The following is a 17,787-nucleotide window of genomic DNA, read 5'->3' as shown; positions in this document are numbered from 1 at the left end:
GTCTCCACGGCGACACTTCTGCATCTCACCATAAACATGACACTTCTGCATCTCACCATAAACTCCATAAACCCGCGGCTCACTGGCTGCATTGGACCTGCACACGTGAACATGAGGAGAGGGTGACGGCGCTCTCCAGCTCCGCGGCGTGTGACAGCTGTGGAGAGTGTGGTGGACTGTGGTTCACCGTGGTCGTTTGAAAGTGATGTTGAATCCAGGGAACCTTGGATCATGACACTGGTGGACTCTGACTCTCTGGATCCCTGTTTCTTTGATGAGATGGAGTGGTCCTCACAGGTTCTCTGAGGTGCTCCTCTGCCTTGGTTCACATCAACACATGCAGCTCTCCTGCTGCCAAGGTGACAACACTTGGATATTGGACGTATTGGTGGCGTCCTCTTCCACGTCCCCATGAGGCTTCACTGATGGAGGACACACTCTCACAGGCAGCGCTAATGTTAGGAGCCTTAGTTCTAAAGCCTCAAAGTCTGAGTGACATCTTCAATAAGGCCATGGAAAACAAGCATTTTAGGAGAGAGAGAATTGTGACGAGGTTTTTCACCACACAAGACAAAGGACTGACAGTTTGGATCATGATCTGGAGAATAGACTCTGACTCCATGATCATTTCTTCACCTGATGGTTTCTCATGTTTCTTCAGCAGCATCTAGGAACTGTGTCCAGACTGCTCCATAGTTCAACTGTTCAGAGACATGAGACACAGCAGACAGACAGACAGAGGGATCCATTGAAGCCCTAAATAAAGCTGGCAGAGCAGCCTGTCAGACACCAGCGGCTTCTACCAGAGACCTGAAACATTGAGTTTCTCATCTCTGCACTGAGTTCACTGTTCTACTGAGACATCAACAAACCATGGTGTTGGAGACAAACTCCACTCCTGAGTTCCATCACCAAACAGTGAGACTGTAGTGTCCAACACATGGAAGACAAGGAACATGGCTTTATCCTGATCATTATCGTTATCGCTGAAATGACTACATTTATCCTGATAACTTTTTTGGTCTATGTCACCCGTCCCTACTGCACAACTTGAGCTACATTCAGGAACAGAGACCAGTTGGAAGCAGGAGGGTCAGGTGACGCTGCTCCAGGTGCGAGCAGGTCTCCTCACTGTCCGTGTAGTTCTGAGTGAAACGCGGCTCCTGTGACTCACAACCTGAGGAGTGAGCAAAAGTACATGGCCGTGGATTTTTCAAACACATTCTGCGAAGCTACAGAGAAGAACAGTGGCGTCCTGAAGGGGTCCTGCCTGACAGAAGAGCCTCCCATTTTCAGTGCCCAGCTCGCTGTTGACCCCGAGTCTGCTCTGGTCTCTGTTGTCTGGTGCAGCAAAACTAGGAGTCCAATAAATAAAGGGATGAGAAGAGCTCCTTCAAACACGCGCTCCACTTTCCTGAAGGGTGGAGGAGTGCTGCGGCGTGCCGAGGCAGGAATCAGTAATTGATGGTGTTGAAGCAAGGACGGCGTGGAGGTCTGTGACCCGCGATGACCCCTCCATCAGGGCCGACCTCTCCTCGTAATGATTGGCTGTTTCAGCACTGAATCATTTCCCCGTCCTCTGGCGGCGCATCAGCAAGTGGAACCTTGTTAATGTGTGACTGAAGACGGCGGGAAGGTAAACACACTGCTTGGGAATGGAATGCGGCCTTCACTGTTGCCGAGCTTCCTGAGGACTGGCTGATGTTTTATTTCATGCTTGAGATTCAGTGGAGGTCCTCCTCGGCCCCGTGAAGGCAGTAATGCTGCTGCTCTCTTCACACGCCGCCACATTCCTCTGTCTCACCCGACGCTCATGGCGGGGTACGAAATAGAAGCGTGGACATTCATTGATCATTATTAGTCACAATATCGGCCGATAAATGGTGGATAGATGTGGTCCACACATCAGCTGGAGTTACAACGGTGGCTGTTTTGTTGATGTCGGGTCGGCCTGGGCGACGTGACCTAAAAAGAAACGTTTTGGTTTCCCCCTGACCCCCCCAAAAAAAAGATTCAATATGATTTTTTTAAATTAATATTTTATTCTTTCATTCTCTAACATCAGGACCCAAGACTGTTTTTTAAAATAATAATAATAATAAAAAAAGAAGGCAGATATATCATACCTAAACAGAAATGAACTTCGAGGTGGGAGAGTAAACACACTGAATCATGTAGTGCATTAACAACAGACAAAGGGCCGCAGCAGAAGCCCCAGGAGAGCCTCGTCCGGCAGAGTCCGACTCCCACATGTCCAGATGCTGCTCTTTAGGTGCACCATCATGACCCCGCCACACTGTTCTGACTCCACGAAGAGTCTTGTCAACATCTCAACTGAGGTCTTGGAGGACACTCTGTGGAAAATGATGATCTCACCAACCAACTTCAGGAGTGAGTTGGAGTTGAGGAGGGAGCAGACCTTCATGGTGAAATGAAGATCATGCTCCTCCTCTACCACGTCATCTCAAATGGTCTTCCTCTGACCCAGACTCCACTCAGAGCTCCCTCTCGTTAGAACCCTCTTCCGAGTCTGTCCTGGGTGACTGAGCTTCTCTCTCAGAGAGTCTCTGGGTCACTCCAAAGCTGGCGGCCACAGGTGAGAGGAGGAAAGAGCTTCGTCTCCTGGCTCAGCTCTTTCTTCACCTCCTGACCCGTCAACATCTTGGGAACATCTCACCTCCAGTGAAGTCGTGATGATGGTCTGCTCTCTTCCGAGCAGCCCATAACGGCGGGTCACCTGCGGCGGGCGGCTGACTGAGCAGTAATGAGTGGAGCACGGTGAAGCGAGTCTTTATCTCCCCGGTGAACAGCGGCTCCACTTGTTCCTGTGTTTATCAGGGGGCCGTGGCGGTTATTTAATGAAGTGCACACATGACATGCGGGCACTTGGTCAGCAGAGATTTCCCCGCCGCGGGAAGCGCTGCTGAGTGTTTGTTTGTCTGAGCGCAGATGATGTTTCGGAGGCTCAGCCACAGGAAGTGCCCTGTAAACATGCTTGTATAACCGTCTCCCATCCTCCCTCCGATCTGGCCCGACATCATTCTGCCAGCCCGTCTGTGTGTGTGTGTGTGTGTGGGACTCCAGGGAGAGGCGTGTGTGTGTTGGAGCGCGGAGCCACGTCAGGGTTATATCATCACTAACGTATCGCGGCTGCTGTGATGGAGTGGTGCAAGTGAGGAGCGAGGTGACGAGTGAGAAGAAACTGAGAGTGGGAAAGAAATGTGGGTTTGTTTTGGAATGAAAAGGAACAAGAAAGAAGAAGGGATAAACTGAACAATTGAACATCATGCGTCATATAAATCAGACCCTGGGCAAAGTGTGGCCCGCGGGCCATATGCGGCCCAGTGCCTGCATTTCCATGGCCCTTTTGACATCAGACTAAAACTATAACTGATATGTCGTAATTATTCTACTTTTTCTGTTCTTTCTCTCTTAGTCACCACCACTTCAGCAATAAATATAGCACGTTTTTGTGATAAGACTAAAATTTTTGTGTGTTTTTCTTGTTCCTCAAACTACATTGAAGGAATATTGTTGTTTTGAAATAAATCCGCCGTTATGTTGATTTATATTCAAATTAAATGCATATGATCTGGAATATAGGTTTATATTTACACTTCTTAATATCCTCGCTTACATTTATTTATTTACTTTTTAGGTTCATCTTGTCCTACTTTTCCGTCACGTTTTGTCATGATGGCTGTCTTTCTTTTGATGATGGCCCCTCACAACAGTTACACTTTCTAATGTGGCCCTCTAGGAAACTGTATTACCCACCTCTGATACAGGGAGAAGAAGGAATGTAGCACAATATGAGGAGAAGGAAATGAATGGATTTTCAGAATTGTGTTTAAAAAACCATGTTGAAACTTTTTTTGGATGAAAAGGATTGTGAAAGATTGCTTTTACAAGGAACCGAATTAACTCATTAGAGTTAAAGAAGAAGAATTTATCATTTTGTTTAGTGATATTTATTTTTTGATTATATATGAGCATACATTTTAAGTTTAATATAATGAAATAAATGAGCCAAAAAAGAGGATCAATGAACAGAAAAATGAAACAAAGAAGAAGAAGAAACTTATTTGAATTATAGTTATAATTAAATTATAATTTGGATTTATCTGTGTGTAAGGCTTGAAAGCCTAGAGAGAGAAGAGAATTCAAGTCTGAAATAGGATTATTTCTTGTAATTATTTTTTATTGTAATTCTGAAATGAATTAAAAGACAGGGAGCTGGGTGAACAGTGGTCCAGTCCATATTGACGACTGCAGCAATATTCCAGCTCAGTTTCTCATAGTGAAATTGTGCTTTTGATCACCATTTTTCATGTGTTTTTCAGTTTCTGGTGAGAGCAGCCAACTTTTCTGACCAGCTTTTAGTTGAAATAGTTGCTGGGGAGTATGGCCTGTGATGGTAAAGGATATACTGTGGTTAGCGACAGTCACCTACCGTCGCCTGCCTCTTCTTATTTTGCGTTTGTTTCCACACGAGCCTTTAACAGTCATTGTCTCCTTCATAGCAGCAACTGCTCTTTGTTTACATTCCGGAGCACATTTACTGGGAGCGGCGTTTGGTTTTACACTAACCATTGAACAGCCGTTGGCTCCGCAGAGCGGACAGTGTTTGGTGTTGTGCGTCGGACACGTCTGTGGCCACGTTGGAAGAGCAGCAGGTTTAAAAACGGCTTCCCGTTGACTGTGAGTTTGAGGATGACGTTTCATGTTTTGCTCTCCATGAATCAGGTGTTTCTGGCTGCAGTGGTCGGACTTGAACCCGATCCAGGAGTGAAAGTGAACAGATGTTGCCGTGTGGTTTTGACTCCAGTCGGCGCAACTGGCCCTCCAGCTAAAACAAAATCACTTTCCAACTTTCTCACTCGGGAAATCTCTCCCACCCTCTTCTCCTGCACTCATCACTGCTGCTGATTTTTCCCATGTTTTACGTCTTAGAAAGCTCTGGTTTCCGTGACACTCATCGTTCGGGAGCTGACTAGAGTTGGTTGACTTTTTCTTTAGGAAGGTTGACCTGCGTTTCTCTTTGAAACATGAGCAATAAACCTGGCCGCAGGTTCAATGGCGATGTGAGTGGTGGTCCTCAGACTTGGAGCCTCATCAGATCCACCATCCACACCCCTGACATGACTCAGTTCCACGTCTGACTCTGTCCTTCCCTCAACTAAAGCTCTGGCATGTGTTTCACCTGTGACTCACTGTTGATGGAGGTGAAGTCCGTGAAGAGGAGACGCTCCAGTCTGCAGCGTGGCTCACTCACACACAGCGGGGCCACGTTATTGGTGGCAGGAGCCACATCCAAACATAGAGGAGTCAAGTCAATGGTGCCCTCATTTCTATCTACGCTGCTTGATATTTCCAGGAGCATCAGGGTCAAATGGAGGGATGTGAAAAACACATGCACAAGAGACGTACGCCGGACGTGAACCAGCAGCCTGGTGACACAGGGAGGAGCTTTAACCACTATACTGAGTCAGGTGAGCAGCTGCTCAGGTGAAGCCTCACAGCCTGACCTGTTGGGAGCATGTGGCTCTGAGCCTCTGACTGGTATTTTCCATTCCTCAATGTGAATTATATGAATTTTTAAACGCTGATAAACGTTCACAGCAGTCACCACAGCCGACATCATTGATCCCGGGGGCTGCTCAAGTTGGTGTGTTTGCTCAGGTACAAGAAAGTTGGAGCACGGGCTGCGACGCCTGTGCAACTGCTGACACTTGTGAGGGTGACTCGGCTGTGTTTGGGCAGGAGTCCTGGGAGCAAGCTCCGCTTCTCTGCTGTCAGAGGTGTTTGGGTCTGGAGACAGATGAACCTTGACGTGTAGCTTCTGGTCCTCCTTCTGTGGTGCTGCCGGTTATTTCTTTAGACTTTCAAGAGGTTTCAGTGTTGAAGCAGCAGCTGAGCGAAGTGCATTTGTAACTTCATCTCCTTCCTCCTCAAGATATGCCGCCTAGTGTTGCGTCTGGTGCCGAGTGCCGGGGGTCTGAAGCTATTGGACCTGGCTTCGCTGGCTGGAAGTTTGTAGCTCAGGGAGGGCGGCGTCACGTCTGCTCACTTCTCCTTCTGCCCCCCGCAGGCTGGCTGACAGATCAAGGAGTGTGGGGGTGTAGTGGGATGGGGTGGAGGGCCTCACCTGAAGGGCTGCCCCCCGTTACAATCCCGCCAAATTGAATCAAAGTGGCACAGTCCCCCCCACTGCTGCATCAAAGTTCCTCTCGTGTCTTGTTAGGCGACGAGCGTGGAAGCGCTTCCCTTTGAAGAGCCACTCATCTCCAGTCTCGCTGTCGAGATAACGCCGCCGCCGTGTCTCCCGCTGCAGAGAAAGCAGAGGCGCCGCATCGCTGCAAGCTGCTCTTTTGTTTACTTGCCCCAGAAAACACAGATCTTTAAGTTGTGTCTGGAATTTAGCTTTGAGAGAATGAAAAGAAACATCGATGTTCGTTTGATGTTGCGACGATGCTGTTGAGCAAAACCACGCTTGTCTGGATGAATCGTTCTTCGAGAAGGAGACTGGAGAGTCAGGTGTGTCAGGGGAGTCCCTTAGTTTTCAGTGGACTTTTACGGGTTGTGAGGTTCATCTTACATTCATGTCTGAAACCCAGGTCTCAGCCGGTCAGATGTCACGGCAAGTCTGTATTACATTACGGATGCACTTTTGTGCTCGCGATACTGATTCCTGGGCTTTGGGTATCTACCGACACGGATCCGATACCAGCGTCAGCCTTCATATAGTGATGCAAGACCAGCGCAGAGTTGTGTCAGCTGTGAATCTGTGCTGGTTTTCTGAACTCTCACACTGTTGAACATTCAAACAAGAAAACAGTTCTGACCTGTTTTTCCCTCAGGAAGACGCTGAGTGCTGTCAATTTTCACACAAAGATTTGGTTTGTGAAATGTTTCATAGCCTTTACATGAAAATGGACAGCAACAACTGTCAATATTTCGATATTAAATATGTCCACGTTGTTCATACGTTGTTGGGCAAATGCTGCATGAACTCCCCAGCTGTCGCCATGTGGCTCGTCCCATTAAAAGACTTTCAGTTCGTTTTGGAAACAGTTCTTTCAAGTTTTGAACTTACCTGGCTTTTCCTCTCATAATAACTGTCAGACAGCCAAATGGTAGCGTCACTCTTCCATGATGCGTCGCCCAGTACCTGCCAGATTTGGCCCGTAAACCATAATGGCGTCCGTGGTGCCCAAGGTTCCGGTGCAGGCTTGAGGTGCGGCCAATTTATCATATTCAGCGAAAATACTGCGCGGAAACTTGCTTTTCACGGAAACATGATAGAGAGTACGATTGGGGCATTACGCAGGCACTGGTTCAAAATGTCGGGCATCTGTATGGAAGAGAAATGGCCGTCCAGTTTTTCAGGTTTTGCAGTTCCACGGCACGCCCAGACTAGGGCTGAACGATTAATTGCATTTGCGATTATACCGCAATATGATAAAACGTGTTTTTCTAACCGTAAGGCTGCGATTTGACTGGTCACGTGACTTTCACGTTGGTGGCGCAGCGCAGCGGTGAGCTTTAGCCATTGAGCTGTAAATTATGGCTTTAGCCTATGAAGGTAAAACGGGTGCAAAAGTGGCACATACCCGTAACACAAGACTCGTATCCATGCGTCAGAGGCACATACGCGTCACTGCACATTTGCATCCGTAAACCCAGTGGCACGTGCATGTAAAAAAGAAGATTTACATTCATACAAACAGGAAAAGTAATTTTGCCTTCATTTTCTAAGTGCACAGATAGTGGCTAACACAAGCTCTTGAAACTGCAATTGTGACACATTGCTAAGTTTTCAACCACCGCCAAAACGGCTGCATAAGTTCCACATACTCGTCGAACACGATCCGTATGCGCGTGCACCCTTTTGCACCTCTTCTCGCACCTGGAAATAAAACTGATGCGCACTCGTAGAAGTGGCGACAATACGTGCCTGTTCCTCCGTGCGCGTTCCCTGTAGTCACGTGACGTCTATTGTCCAATCTGCTTTTTTTTTTATTACTAATTATGTTCAGACCGTGCTTAAAAAGTGCAATCTACGTTGACATGAAGAGTTGGACGTGTTAGAGTGGTAAAGCCACATATTGGTTTGCATTATTGTTGTAATATGCACTTAAGTTTGTGTGATTTATCAGTTTAGTAAGTCTACAGTTGGAACTGAAGTAGACAAATAAACCATCTTTCATTTGAATTCATGCTTCATTTGCCTTTATCTTAACATAAGAATAGCCTATAAGGAAGAACAATTATATATACTGAATCACATATGGTTTATTATAATACAGATTGATTTATTAGTTGTGTTTGCTGTAAAATACATGAGAAGAGGACCTTGAAAAATAATCGCACATTTAATTGCAATTGCAATATTGAGAGAAAAAAAATCGCAATTCGATTATTTTCCAAAATCGTTCAGCCCTAGCCCAGACTCCCCCCTAGCTAAAAGCCTGGTGAGGATTCTGTTGCTCATGGAACTACGCTTGAAGTTGGACTGAAGGGGAATGAAAGGACAAGATGGCAACCTGTGAAAAGTGATGTGAATCCAGGAAATCTTCCTGTTTCATCGTTTCATGCTGGTGTTTACTCCGTTACCCCGGAGACGCCGGTGCAAGCCTCTCTATGGCAGAGTTAAGTTTAATTGCCCGGCGGAGGACCAATTATGACCAATGACCCGTTGAGGTGAGCAGATGCTTTCTGCTTCTTGGAGGCGGTTTGTGTGAAACAGAACCATTACGGACAATCGCTGCTCGTAACGCTGCGACAAACTTTGCTGTTGTCGAAGTGGATTTCTAAATACTGTTAAACACTTCTGACACCCTCAACATGGCCGAGCCTCTCAAAACTCCGTTCTGCAGGTCATTGTTGAGGCCATTCATCCAGAGACAGCTAACAGTAGCAAGAGGCAGGTAGCACCTCGGCTGCATGAGCAACAGCAGGGCAGGTCACTGTTGTACTCCAGCTCGTGATCTAGTCAAGACCACACCTCGCAAGACCAAGACATTATCGAGATGGGAGAGTATCAAGACCGAGACAAGACCAAGACGTTTTATAACACGAGTCTCAAACTGACCCAGCCATGAGCTGCAGTGGGTGTCAGCTGAAACAAGCATCGAGTTGGACGAATTTTTGTTGTCGATATTGTCGATGTTATCGATGACGTCAACCCATCGTTGCAGCCCTACATGACAGTTTTCTCCGTAGGTCTCGACACACAGTCTTGTCATGGTCTTGGTCACAGATCCCATGTCCGAGTCTGCCCAATCCGAGACCCTAAAAAAGTGGCCTTGAGACAGAGACCAATCTGGAGTACGACAACACTGACTTCAGCAGTCGACGACACAGCAGAGCGCAACAGCACAGGTCTGAAAAAAGACTAGCCTGTGATCAACTCGCTCAACCAAGTCAGTAGAAGCATGTGTTCAAAACAGACTCGAGGAGAGGAAGCAGGAGGTCTGAGAAGACCATGAACTCGTAGACGGAATGGAAACTGACAGACAGGAAAAGATGGCTGTAGTAAACTGGTTCTGACGTGGGCTGGAGTCGGAGCCAGACAGGCTGACTCGGGCCTTCGCAGCTCACCATTCGAGTCCGTGCTGCAGAAGCGTCTGCATGAATGCGGCAGACTCTCAAAGGCAGTGGCTATCTGGAAGTATGCGGTTGCCGTGGAGACGAGATAAAGGCGATGCCCAGGGGAGCGCTGCGATGTGGAGACTGACAGACATTGTCCTGGCTCTGATCCGCCTCACTCCGGCCGCCGTGGCTCTGCCGGCTCACGTCTCGGCTGGACGCTCACGCCTCCTCTCTTTGATTAAATCTGGCCCAGATTGACGGCGAGCCAGAATCCACTGCGATGGATCCCGGCAGCCCGGAGTGCGAGGACCTGGTTCAGAGGGAAACTGGCTTCCAGCAGCCTCCTAATGTCGCCGCATTAACAGTAATGAGTTTGTATTGTAGCGGTTTAGCATCAGCGCCGGCTAATATCACACAGGGGGCGACTTCTGCTGAAAACCAGGAGCAGTCGTGTAATAGGAAGATTAAAAAGCAACTCGACGTTTCCCCCGCTTTGATCAGGTGTTATTAACACTCCGCATGAACGGTTCCTCCAGCGCTACGAACCACAGGAAGTCCATTCCTTCCCTTTTTCCCCAGACACAGTCGCTTTAGTTAACAGCGCTGTTGAAAATATAGATGCGCTGCGTCCCCTCACCGAGTCGTCCTCCATGTATGGTGCATTTAATGTGATTTAACAGCACGGGGTGTTTCACTCCCGTGATTTGGTGCTTCAGTTTTCCATTATTGTCTGTCGTCTGCCTCGACACGGGCCATATGGACAAAAAAATTATCACGATAAATGTCATTTCAGCGATAACGATAATGATCAGGATGAAGCCATGTTCCTTCTCCTCCATGTGTTGGACACTACAGTTGCTCTTGACACTGTTTGGTGATGGAACTCAGGAGTGGAGTTTGTCTCCAACACCATGGTTTGTTGACGTCTCAATAGAAGAGTGAACTCAGTGCAGAGATGAGCAACTCAATGTTTCAGGTCTCTGGTAGAAGCCGCTGGTGTCTGACAGGCTGCTCTGCCAGCTTTATTTAGGGCTTCAATGGAGCCCTCTGTCTGTCTGTCTGCTGTGTCTCATGTCTCTGAACAGTTGACTTGAACTATGGAGCAGTCTGGACACAGTTCCTAGATGCTGCTGAAGAAACATGAGAAACCATCATGTGAAGAAATGATCATGGAGTCAGAGTCTATTCTCCAGATCATGATCCAAACTGTCAGTCCTTTGTCTTGTGTGGTGAAAAACCTTCTCACAATTCTCTCTCCTAAAATGCTTGTTTTCCATGGCCTTATTGAAGATGTCACTCAGACTTTGAGGCTTTAGAACTTGTTGATGGTCCCTAACTGATGGCGGCTCCTAGCATTAGCGCTGCCTGTGAGAGTGTGTCCTCCATCAGTGAAGCCTCATGGGGACGTGGAAGAGGACGCCACCAATACGTCCAATATCCAAGTGTTGTCACCTTGGCAGCAGGAGAGCTGCATGTGTTGATGTGAACCAAGGCAGAGGAGCGCCTCAGAGAACCTGTGAGGACCACTCCATCTCATCAAAGAAACAGGGATCCAGAGAGTCAGAGTCCACCAGTGTCATGATCCAAGGTTCCCTGGATTCAACATCACTTTCAAACGACCACGGTGAACCACAGTCCACCACACTCTCCACAGCTGTCACACGCCGCGGAGCTGGAGAGCGCCGTCACCCTCTCCTCATGTTCACGTGTGCAGGTCCAATGCAGCCAGTGAGCCGCGGGTTTATGGAGTTTATGGTGAGATGCAGAATTGTTGTCGTGGAGAGTGTGTTTGGTATCGTGTACGATGACCCAGACTTCTGCCTTAAATACTGAGGAAGCTCCGATCAGGATTTTAGCTGCCGATCACTGATGCCGATCTCATGGATTGACAATGAATTTGTAATCAAAATGATGAGACCTTCTGTGAAAACATCAACCATGAAATCATTTAAAAAAAGACAAGCCTTGCAGAATGCAGCAACTATTTTGTCAAAAGGACGACTGAAAAACTTCCATGTGAGATGTGGCAGTTTGGTGAGTCTCTGCGGTGGCTGGGGAATATTGACAGACTGTAGCAGGACTCCCAGACAGAGAGCACTGCAATTATGGAGGTTTCCACTCCGGACATTGTCAAAGGTTTCAGGCTCAGGTGGCTGACGAACAGAGCTGGTTGACTCTGGCTGATTCCCATTCATGCAGCTCCAGACTCATTCCAGCCTGCTCCTTTCATTGCTCCCCTGAACGCCGTGGCGCTCGTCCGCCCTCTGCCCAGACACCAGAGGAGGGTGAGGCTGACGTGTCGGGGATCCAAAGTCTCTTCTTCATTTATGAGGCACCCGTCTGGCTTCGTCCCCTTCAGAACAAAAGTGTCTGCTTGCTGGCCTCCATTATGACGATGGTAATGTTGTGGAGCGGAGCGTGTTCGCCGCCTCCGTGTTTACTGATACACAGCAGGAAGTCGGTATGGATGTGTAGATTTACAACACCAGCTTGGCCGTGTTATTGGCTTCATCTGTCCGAGTGGATCAGGCGCCGGCGCTTGTGTCTCACTCGGTGACGTTGAAACAAAGTCTGCATCAACCTTGTTTCCTCTGAAACTTTCAGATTTACAACCTCTGGGTCTCCTCCTCCGATGAAGCGCTCACTGCTTCTCCACTCGGAGGATTTATCTTCCTTTATCTGTTTGCTGCTTTCCATTTATCTTCACAAGTCGCTGCATGAACGTGGGACCCACTAATGAGCAAATGTCCTCAAATCATTGGCGGTGATTAACAAGCTCAATGGCCAACTGGGTTTAGGAAGTCAGAAAACTTTCTGCCTCTTCTGCCAGCTGCAGCTTGCATTCAGGACGGGGTCAAATGTCAAGTGTTGTGAATTCCAGCAGTCCTGCTCCTGCAGCCTCAGGTCATGAACTGAGCCAGTCCTTCCCCGACACTCCATCCTCCTGAGTTCTGCTGTGGTTCCAGATGAACCCACCGGACACAGAAGCCATCGTCCTGCTCCTGAGCCTCAAGTGCCAGGTCACGTCTTCTCCCCTTCAGGAAACACAAGTCCCAGCAGGCTGCTGAACGACTGCTGTCTTAGCGTCATGACAGTCCAGAGCAGGCTGGGATTCTGAAACAGTGTGTCCCAAGCCCCGCCCCCCATTCCATCCCCGTCCACACACGGCAGGTCAACGACTGACCTGGCTGACTTTACAACAAGCTGTAAACATCTATTTGTAAAAAAAGAACCAAAAAAAACAAACATTGGACTCAAATAATAATCGTAAACAGAAATGAACTGAGCGAGTTTCATGATAAAAAAAAGCCAAATTACTCATTTAAAAGCAATGTTTAAAGCAGGGCTGACCCACCAGTCGGAGACTCAGAGCCCCGTTGTTTGACTGTGTTGCTGAGCAGAGCCACATGCTCCAAACATGTCAGGCTGTGAGGCTTCACCTGAGCAGCTGCTCATGTGACTTAGCGGCAGTATAGCAGCTGGAAAGATCGAGCGGCGTAGATTGACTTGACTCCTCTATGTTTGGACGTGGCTCCTGCCACCAATAACGTGGCCCCGCTCTGTGTGTGAGTGAGCCACGCTGCAGACTGGAGCGTCTCCTCTTCACGGACTTCACCTCCATCAACAGTGAGTCACAGGTGAAACACATGCCAGAGCTTTAGTGGAGGGAAGGACAGAGTCAGAGGTGGAAGTGAGTCATGTCAGTGGTGTTGATGGTGGATCTGATGAGGCTCCAAGTCTGAGGACCACCTCTCTCATCGCCATTGAACCTGCAGCCAGGTTTATTGCTCATGTTTCAAAGTGAAACACCAGTCAAGAACTGGAACAGCTCAGACTTTTTCCTCTTATTTCCTGTATAAACTATCATCTCAACAGCAACTTGACCAGAACCACAGCCAGTTCGGCGGCTCATTTGATGAAGAGCCGCATGAAACTGGGGAAGGAGGCGCAAGTTGGCCAGGCCTGGTTTACAGTGTGGAACTTACCTGCAGTTTCCTCCTGTCACCAGCGTCAGACATCCCACCAACCACGGCGCTTCCATGCCGTGAGTGTGGCGACTCTCCATGGAGAAGCTCCAGATTACGCCAGTAAACAAATATAAGGGCCACAGTACAGCTGCAAAAGGCTTCAGAATCTGAACATTTCGATCATATGCAACAAAATGACCTGCTGAGAAAACAGGGCGTCCATTTTTTCATGTGTTGCAGCTCAGACGCCCTGCTAGCTAAAAGCCTGGCCCAGACTTCTCTGTTGGTGAAGGCAAAGAGAGAAGATCTTTAACATCGTCAACCGTAACTGGACTCTGGACCATTGTCTGGATGCCCCAAGTGTCACCCTCAGAGGAGAGCAGGGTCCAGTCCATCTTGACAGGAGAGAGTCAAAGATGCTTGCCTCCTCTCCACCTATCGATTCCTCTGCTGGTGGATCTTCAGTAATGTCAGGGAGAAGAGCACATCAATTGTTGATGATCTCCACAACCGTGGCCTGATCTGAAATCAGCTGCTCCGCTGTGGACACTTGACTCTGTGTGTCATCGGGGACAGGACGACTTCAAGGTGTCTCCTCTGTGAAACAGGTGAAGGTGCAGTGCAGTCCTGGCTTTGGTTTCCAGCTTCACTTCGCCTCACACACACACACACACACACACACACGAGAGGCAGACTGGAGACACCTCCCTCTGTTTATGCCCTGCACTGCCTAAAGGTGAATCCAGATCAATGTAAAAAGAACATCCGTCAGAGCCTCGCGCTATGATGTTCACATCAGATCCTTTGAAAAGAAAATGAAATGTATTTCAGGTTGAAGTGACTGGTGTTTTGATGGGTGCAGTGATGAAAGCACTCCTGCTGCTCAGGAAGATTTCCAGGGTCTTTAGTGAAAGAGACCGACTGCGGTGCTCCACTGGGATCCGATATCACTTTAAAGGACCAGGAACAGAGCGCTTCATGGGACCTTTAGAGTTGAGTGAGGAAGGACTGTTTCGCCAGGACCCAGCCCGGCTGAGGTTTGCCAGAGAGAAAGAGAGAGTTGGGCTGGCAAAGTTGGCAGCAGGGAATCAGGCCAGATGTCTCAGCTACTGCAAGACCTTGCACCACGTGCCGGCTGACAGCTTCCACTCCATAAATAAGGGTGTGGATCACAGGCAGCTCCAGCTGCTGAGATCAGAGGTGCTGCCATTCAAGACTTGCAGGTCTTAAAGTTTCTGTGGTCTTCTGTGTGATGGTGGGGAGATGCTGAGGCTGTTTGGTTCCAGATGAGAGCTTCAGTAGGAGGGAAGGATTGAGATGGCTTCTCTCTGGGAGTGGAGCAAGAGGAAGAAGAAGAAGAAGAAGAAGAAGAATCCCATACCAGTTTCCGAACAAGGTCCACTAGAGAGGCTCTCCTCCGAGTCTCTCCTTGATGCCTGAGCTTCTTTCTCTCTCGGAGAGTCCAGCCACAGAAGCTCTTGTTCTCTGGGTCACTCCAAAACCTGGTGAGCACCAGTGAGGAGAAACCCTGCAGTGTCCTCTGGCTCAGCTTTTTCTTCACCACAGGCGTCGCCCTCGCAGGCGTCACCCTCAGAGGCCTCGCCCTCTGGACCTTACTAGAGATAAAGAGAAATGTTTCCTTTGATTCTACAGATCAGGTCTGTTCCTCTATGTTCAAGACATTAATGTTCAGGGTGCAATTTTTGTCAGTGTGAAAGTGAACGTTTTGTATGTTTACCATGGTATATACGGTCAGTGCACGGCCCTGTTCCTGGGCCCATGAGCTTCGCTGCTCACAGATCTGCAGGACTTCTGCGGGCCCACAGAGGTCAGAGGGGTCGAGGTGACGGCTGAGTGGGGAAACAAAAACTGAGACAAGAAAAGACACGTGTGCGAACGTGGGCATGTTTTGCCATACTTGTAAGTCCTGACAAGCCTCCTTCTTGTGAGGACATTTTGCTTTGTGAGGACATGGCCTGTACTCACAAGGTTTTGAGGTTTTATACACCAGTGAGGGTAGCTTATTGTAACTGGCTTCCTGTTTGGTTCAGAATCCTGGTTCAGGTGAGCCAAGTGTTTATGGGGAGAGGCTGGGGAAAGGGTGATGGCCAGGAAAGGTCCTCGCAAGGATAGAGAGACAAATGTGTGTGTGGCAGGACGGGGCTTGTTTATCCTCTCTTCTGGCCAGAGATTCTTGACAAAACACCGTCCTTGTGAGGACTGTATGGCTTTGTGGGGACCATTTGGCCAGTCTCCACAAGGTAAAGCCTCAATTTGAGGATGAAAAGTTCAAAGTAACAGGGTGATTCTGACTGGGGTCCAGTTTGGTTCAGAGTCCTGGTCCACGTTAGCCATGTGTTTCTGACAAGAACAGAAATACAATTTTGTGTGTGTGTGCGCACGTGTGTGTGTGTGTGTGCGTATAGAGGAGGTGTCCATATGTGGTTCTGCATTATTTTTATTTTTTTTATTTGCTTGTGATCAAAATGTTCCGGTTAAATCTGCCGAAACAAAAACTCATTGTTTTGAAAGTCAACAGCAGAAGGAAGTGTCTATCGCTCCAAAACAACAGATGAAAACAAAAACGATATAAATAGAAAAAGAAAAAAGGCAAGAGTCATGACAGAACTTTGACAGGAAGAAATAAAACGGCAGAGAAAAAAAAAACAGTCATCAGAGTTTAAAAAAATTAAAGGAGGACAGAGAGATCAAGCGGGTAACTCACTACTGAATCCACATGAACGTGCAGAAGAGAGAGGCTGACTGAGGAGCCCTGGGTCACTGACACGCAGCAGTTTCTGGGGGGCTCTGGTCCACGTGAGGCAGAGTCTGAGGAAGCGACTCTTCTGCACGCCTCCATCCCAGTCTCCTGCGCGTCCTCCTCCAGCGAGGGACCGTGACCCGCCAGCCGCAGGTCAGCCAGGGGCGCTTGGTTTCCAAGCCCATTTTGCTGATGGTTTTCTGCATCATTGGAAAAGCTCTGGTGACCTGGAGAGACGGGTCGAGGGAATGGAACCTTTTTTTCCCTCTGTCATGTTGTTGGCCTTGACTCATGGCCGGCAGCACAAGAGCAGGTCTTCATGTTTTGCTTTCCGAGTGTTGTGGTGAGTGTCTTCAGAAAATGTGGAGTAATGGATAATAATAATAATAATAAAATAATTCTTTTTATATTTACTTTACACTTTTTATATGTACTTTATATTATTTAATCATCATCTTCATCATCATCTTCATTATTATCATCTTCACCATCTTCACCATCCTCTTCATCATTATCTCCATCATCATTATCGTCATTATCCTCTTCATCACCACCATCATCTTCAACATAATTTTTTACTTATTCGATATACTTTATATTTTATATATATTTTAATACTTTTGATATTGAAATAGTTCTTAATATTCGTAGCATATTTTCTGAGACACTGACGATGAGTGAAGCTCCAGACTGTGACAGACTCAGAGGTCATGTGTCGTGTGAGAGGAAGTCTTGTGAGGGTGGCGCAGCACAGACATGAGGTCAGTGAGACCGTGGTGAGGTGCTGCAGGGGAGGTTCATGGTGAGAGGAGCATCTCTTCCTGTTGCCACGGTAATGGAGGGAGGTGAGGGGAGACATCACCATGATGTCCTGCTCGGTTGTGAGACAAAGCAAAAGAAGCTGGGCAGAAGAGAGGACAAGAAGATCTGTGAATGAGAGCTGAGGGAGAGAAGATCAGACGTCTGGAGGTGAAGAGACTGTGACATGTCCGTCCAGTCTCTTCTCTGGGGGCTTGAATGAGTGGAGGGTCAGCAAACCTGCCGGCTCTGAGACGGATGAATGTCTGGTTCCAAGTTTGGCCCGAGACTCAGTGAAGGCTTCTCTCTCCTGTTCCAGATCTGTCGGTGGCCGTCCTCAAGTTCTCCCAGTCGCTGCAGGACTTCCAGTTCGAGTGCATCGGTGATGCGGAGACCGACGACGAGGTCAACATCGGTGAGTCTCTCCTCCTGACCTCCTCCTCTCAGCTGTGGTCAGCAGCTTTGGAGTAAGTTTCTCTGGCTAGAGTCAGCTCAGTCATCCAGGAGGTGACTCAGAGCAGAGCCGCTGCTCCAGGAGTTCCCTGGTCTGTTGAGGTGCCGCGCACTGAAGAGGCCCCGGGGCCGACCCGGGACACGTCCTGTGAGTCGGTGCAGAGGATCTGATCTGGATCTGAGGAACGACCGCCTCACCAGTGGCTGGCTGGA

The 17,787-nt window shown here is 48.3% G+C and overlaps 1 protein-coding gene across 6 annotated transcripts in view; it reads left to right on the top strand.

Moving 5' to 3' along the window:
• The window catches only part of LOC128769195 (rho GTPase-activating protein 42-like), a 49,694-nt gene that overhangs the window by 4,013 nt on the left and 27,894 nt on the right, over nucleotides 1-17,787 (top strand). For 5 of the 6 annotated variants that reach the window (XM_053882624.1, XM_053882643.1, XM_053882633.1 and 2 more), the window contains exon 2: nucleotides 17,441-17,536. The exons of the other annotated variant lie outside the window; for it this stretch is intronic. In XM_053882624.1, the coding sequence (XP_053738599.1) occupies nucleotides 17,441-17,536 (96 nt within the window). The remainder of the gene's footprint in view (nucleotides 1-17,440; nucleotides 17,537-17,787) is intronic. 6 annotated transcript variants of the gene reach the window in all.

This window comes from Synchiropus splendidus, chromosome 1 (assembly GCF_027744825.2).
Source record: "Synchiropus splendidus isolate RoL2022-P1 chromosome 1, RoL_Sspl_1.0, whole genome shotgun sequence".
NCBI classification, from domain to species: Eukaryota; Metazoa; Chordata; class Actinopteri; order Syngnathiformes; family Callionymidae; genus Synchiropus; species Synchiropus splendidus.
Note: the sequence above shows the minus strand (reverse complement) of the source record. Positions and strands in the feature narration are given on the sequence as shown.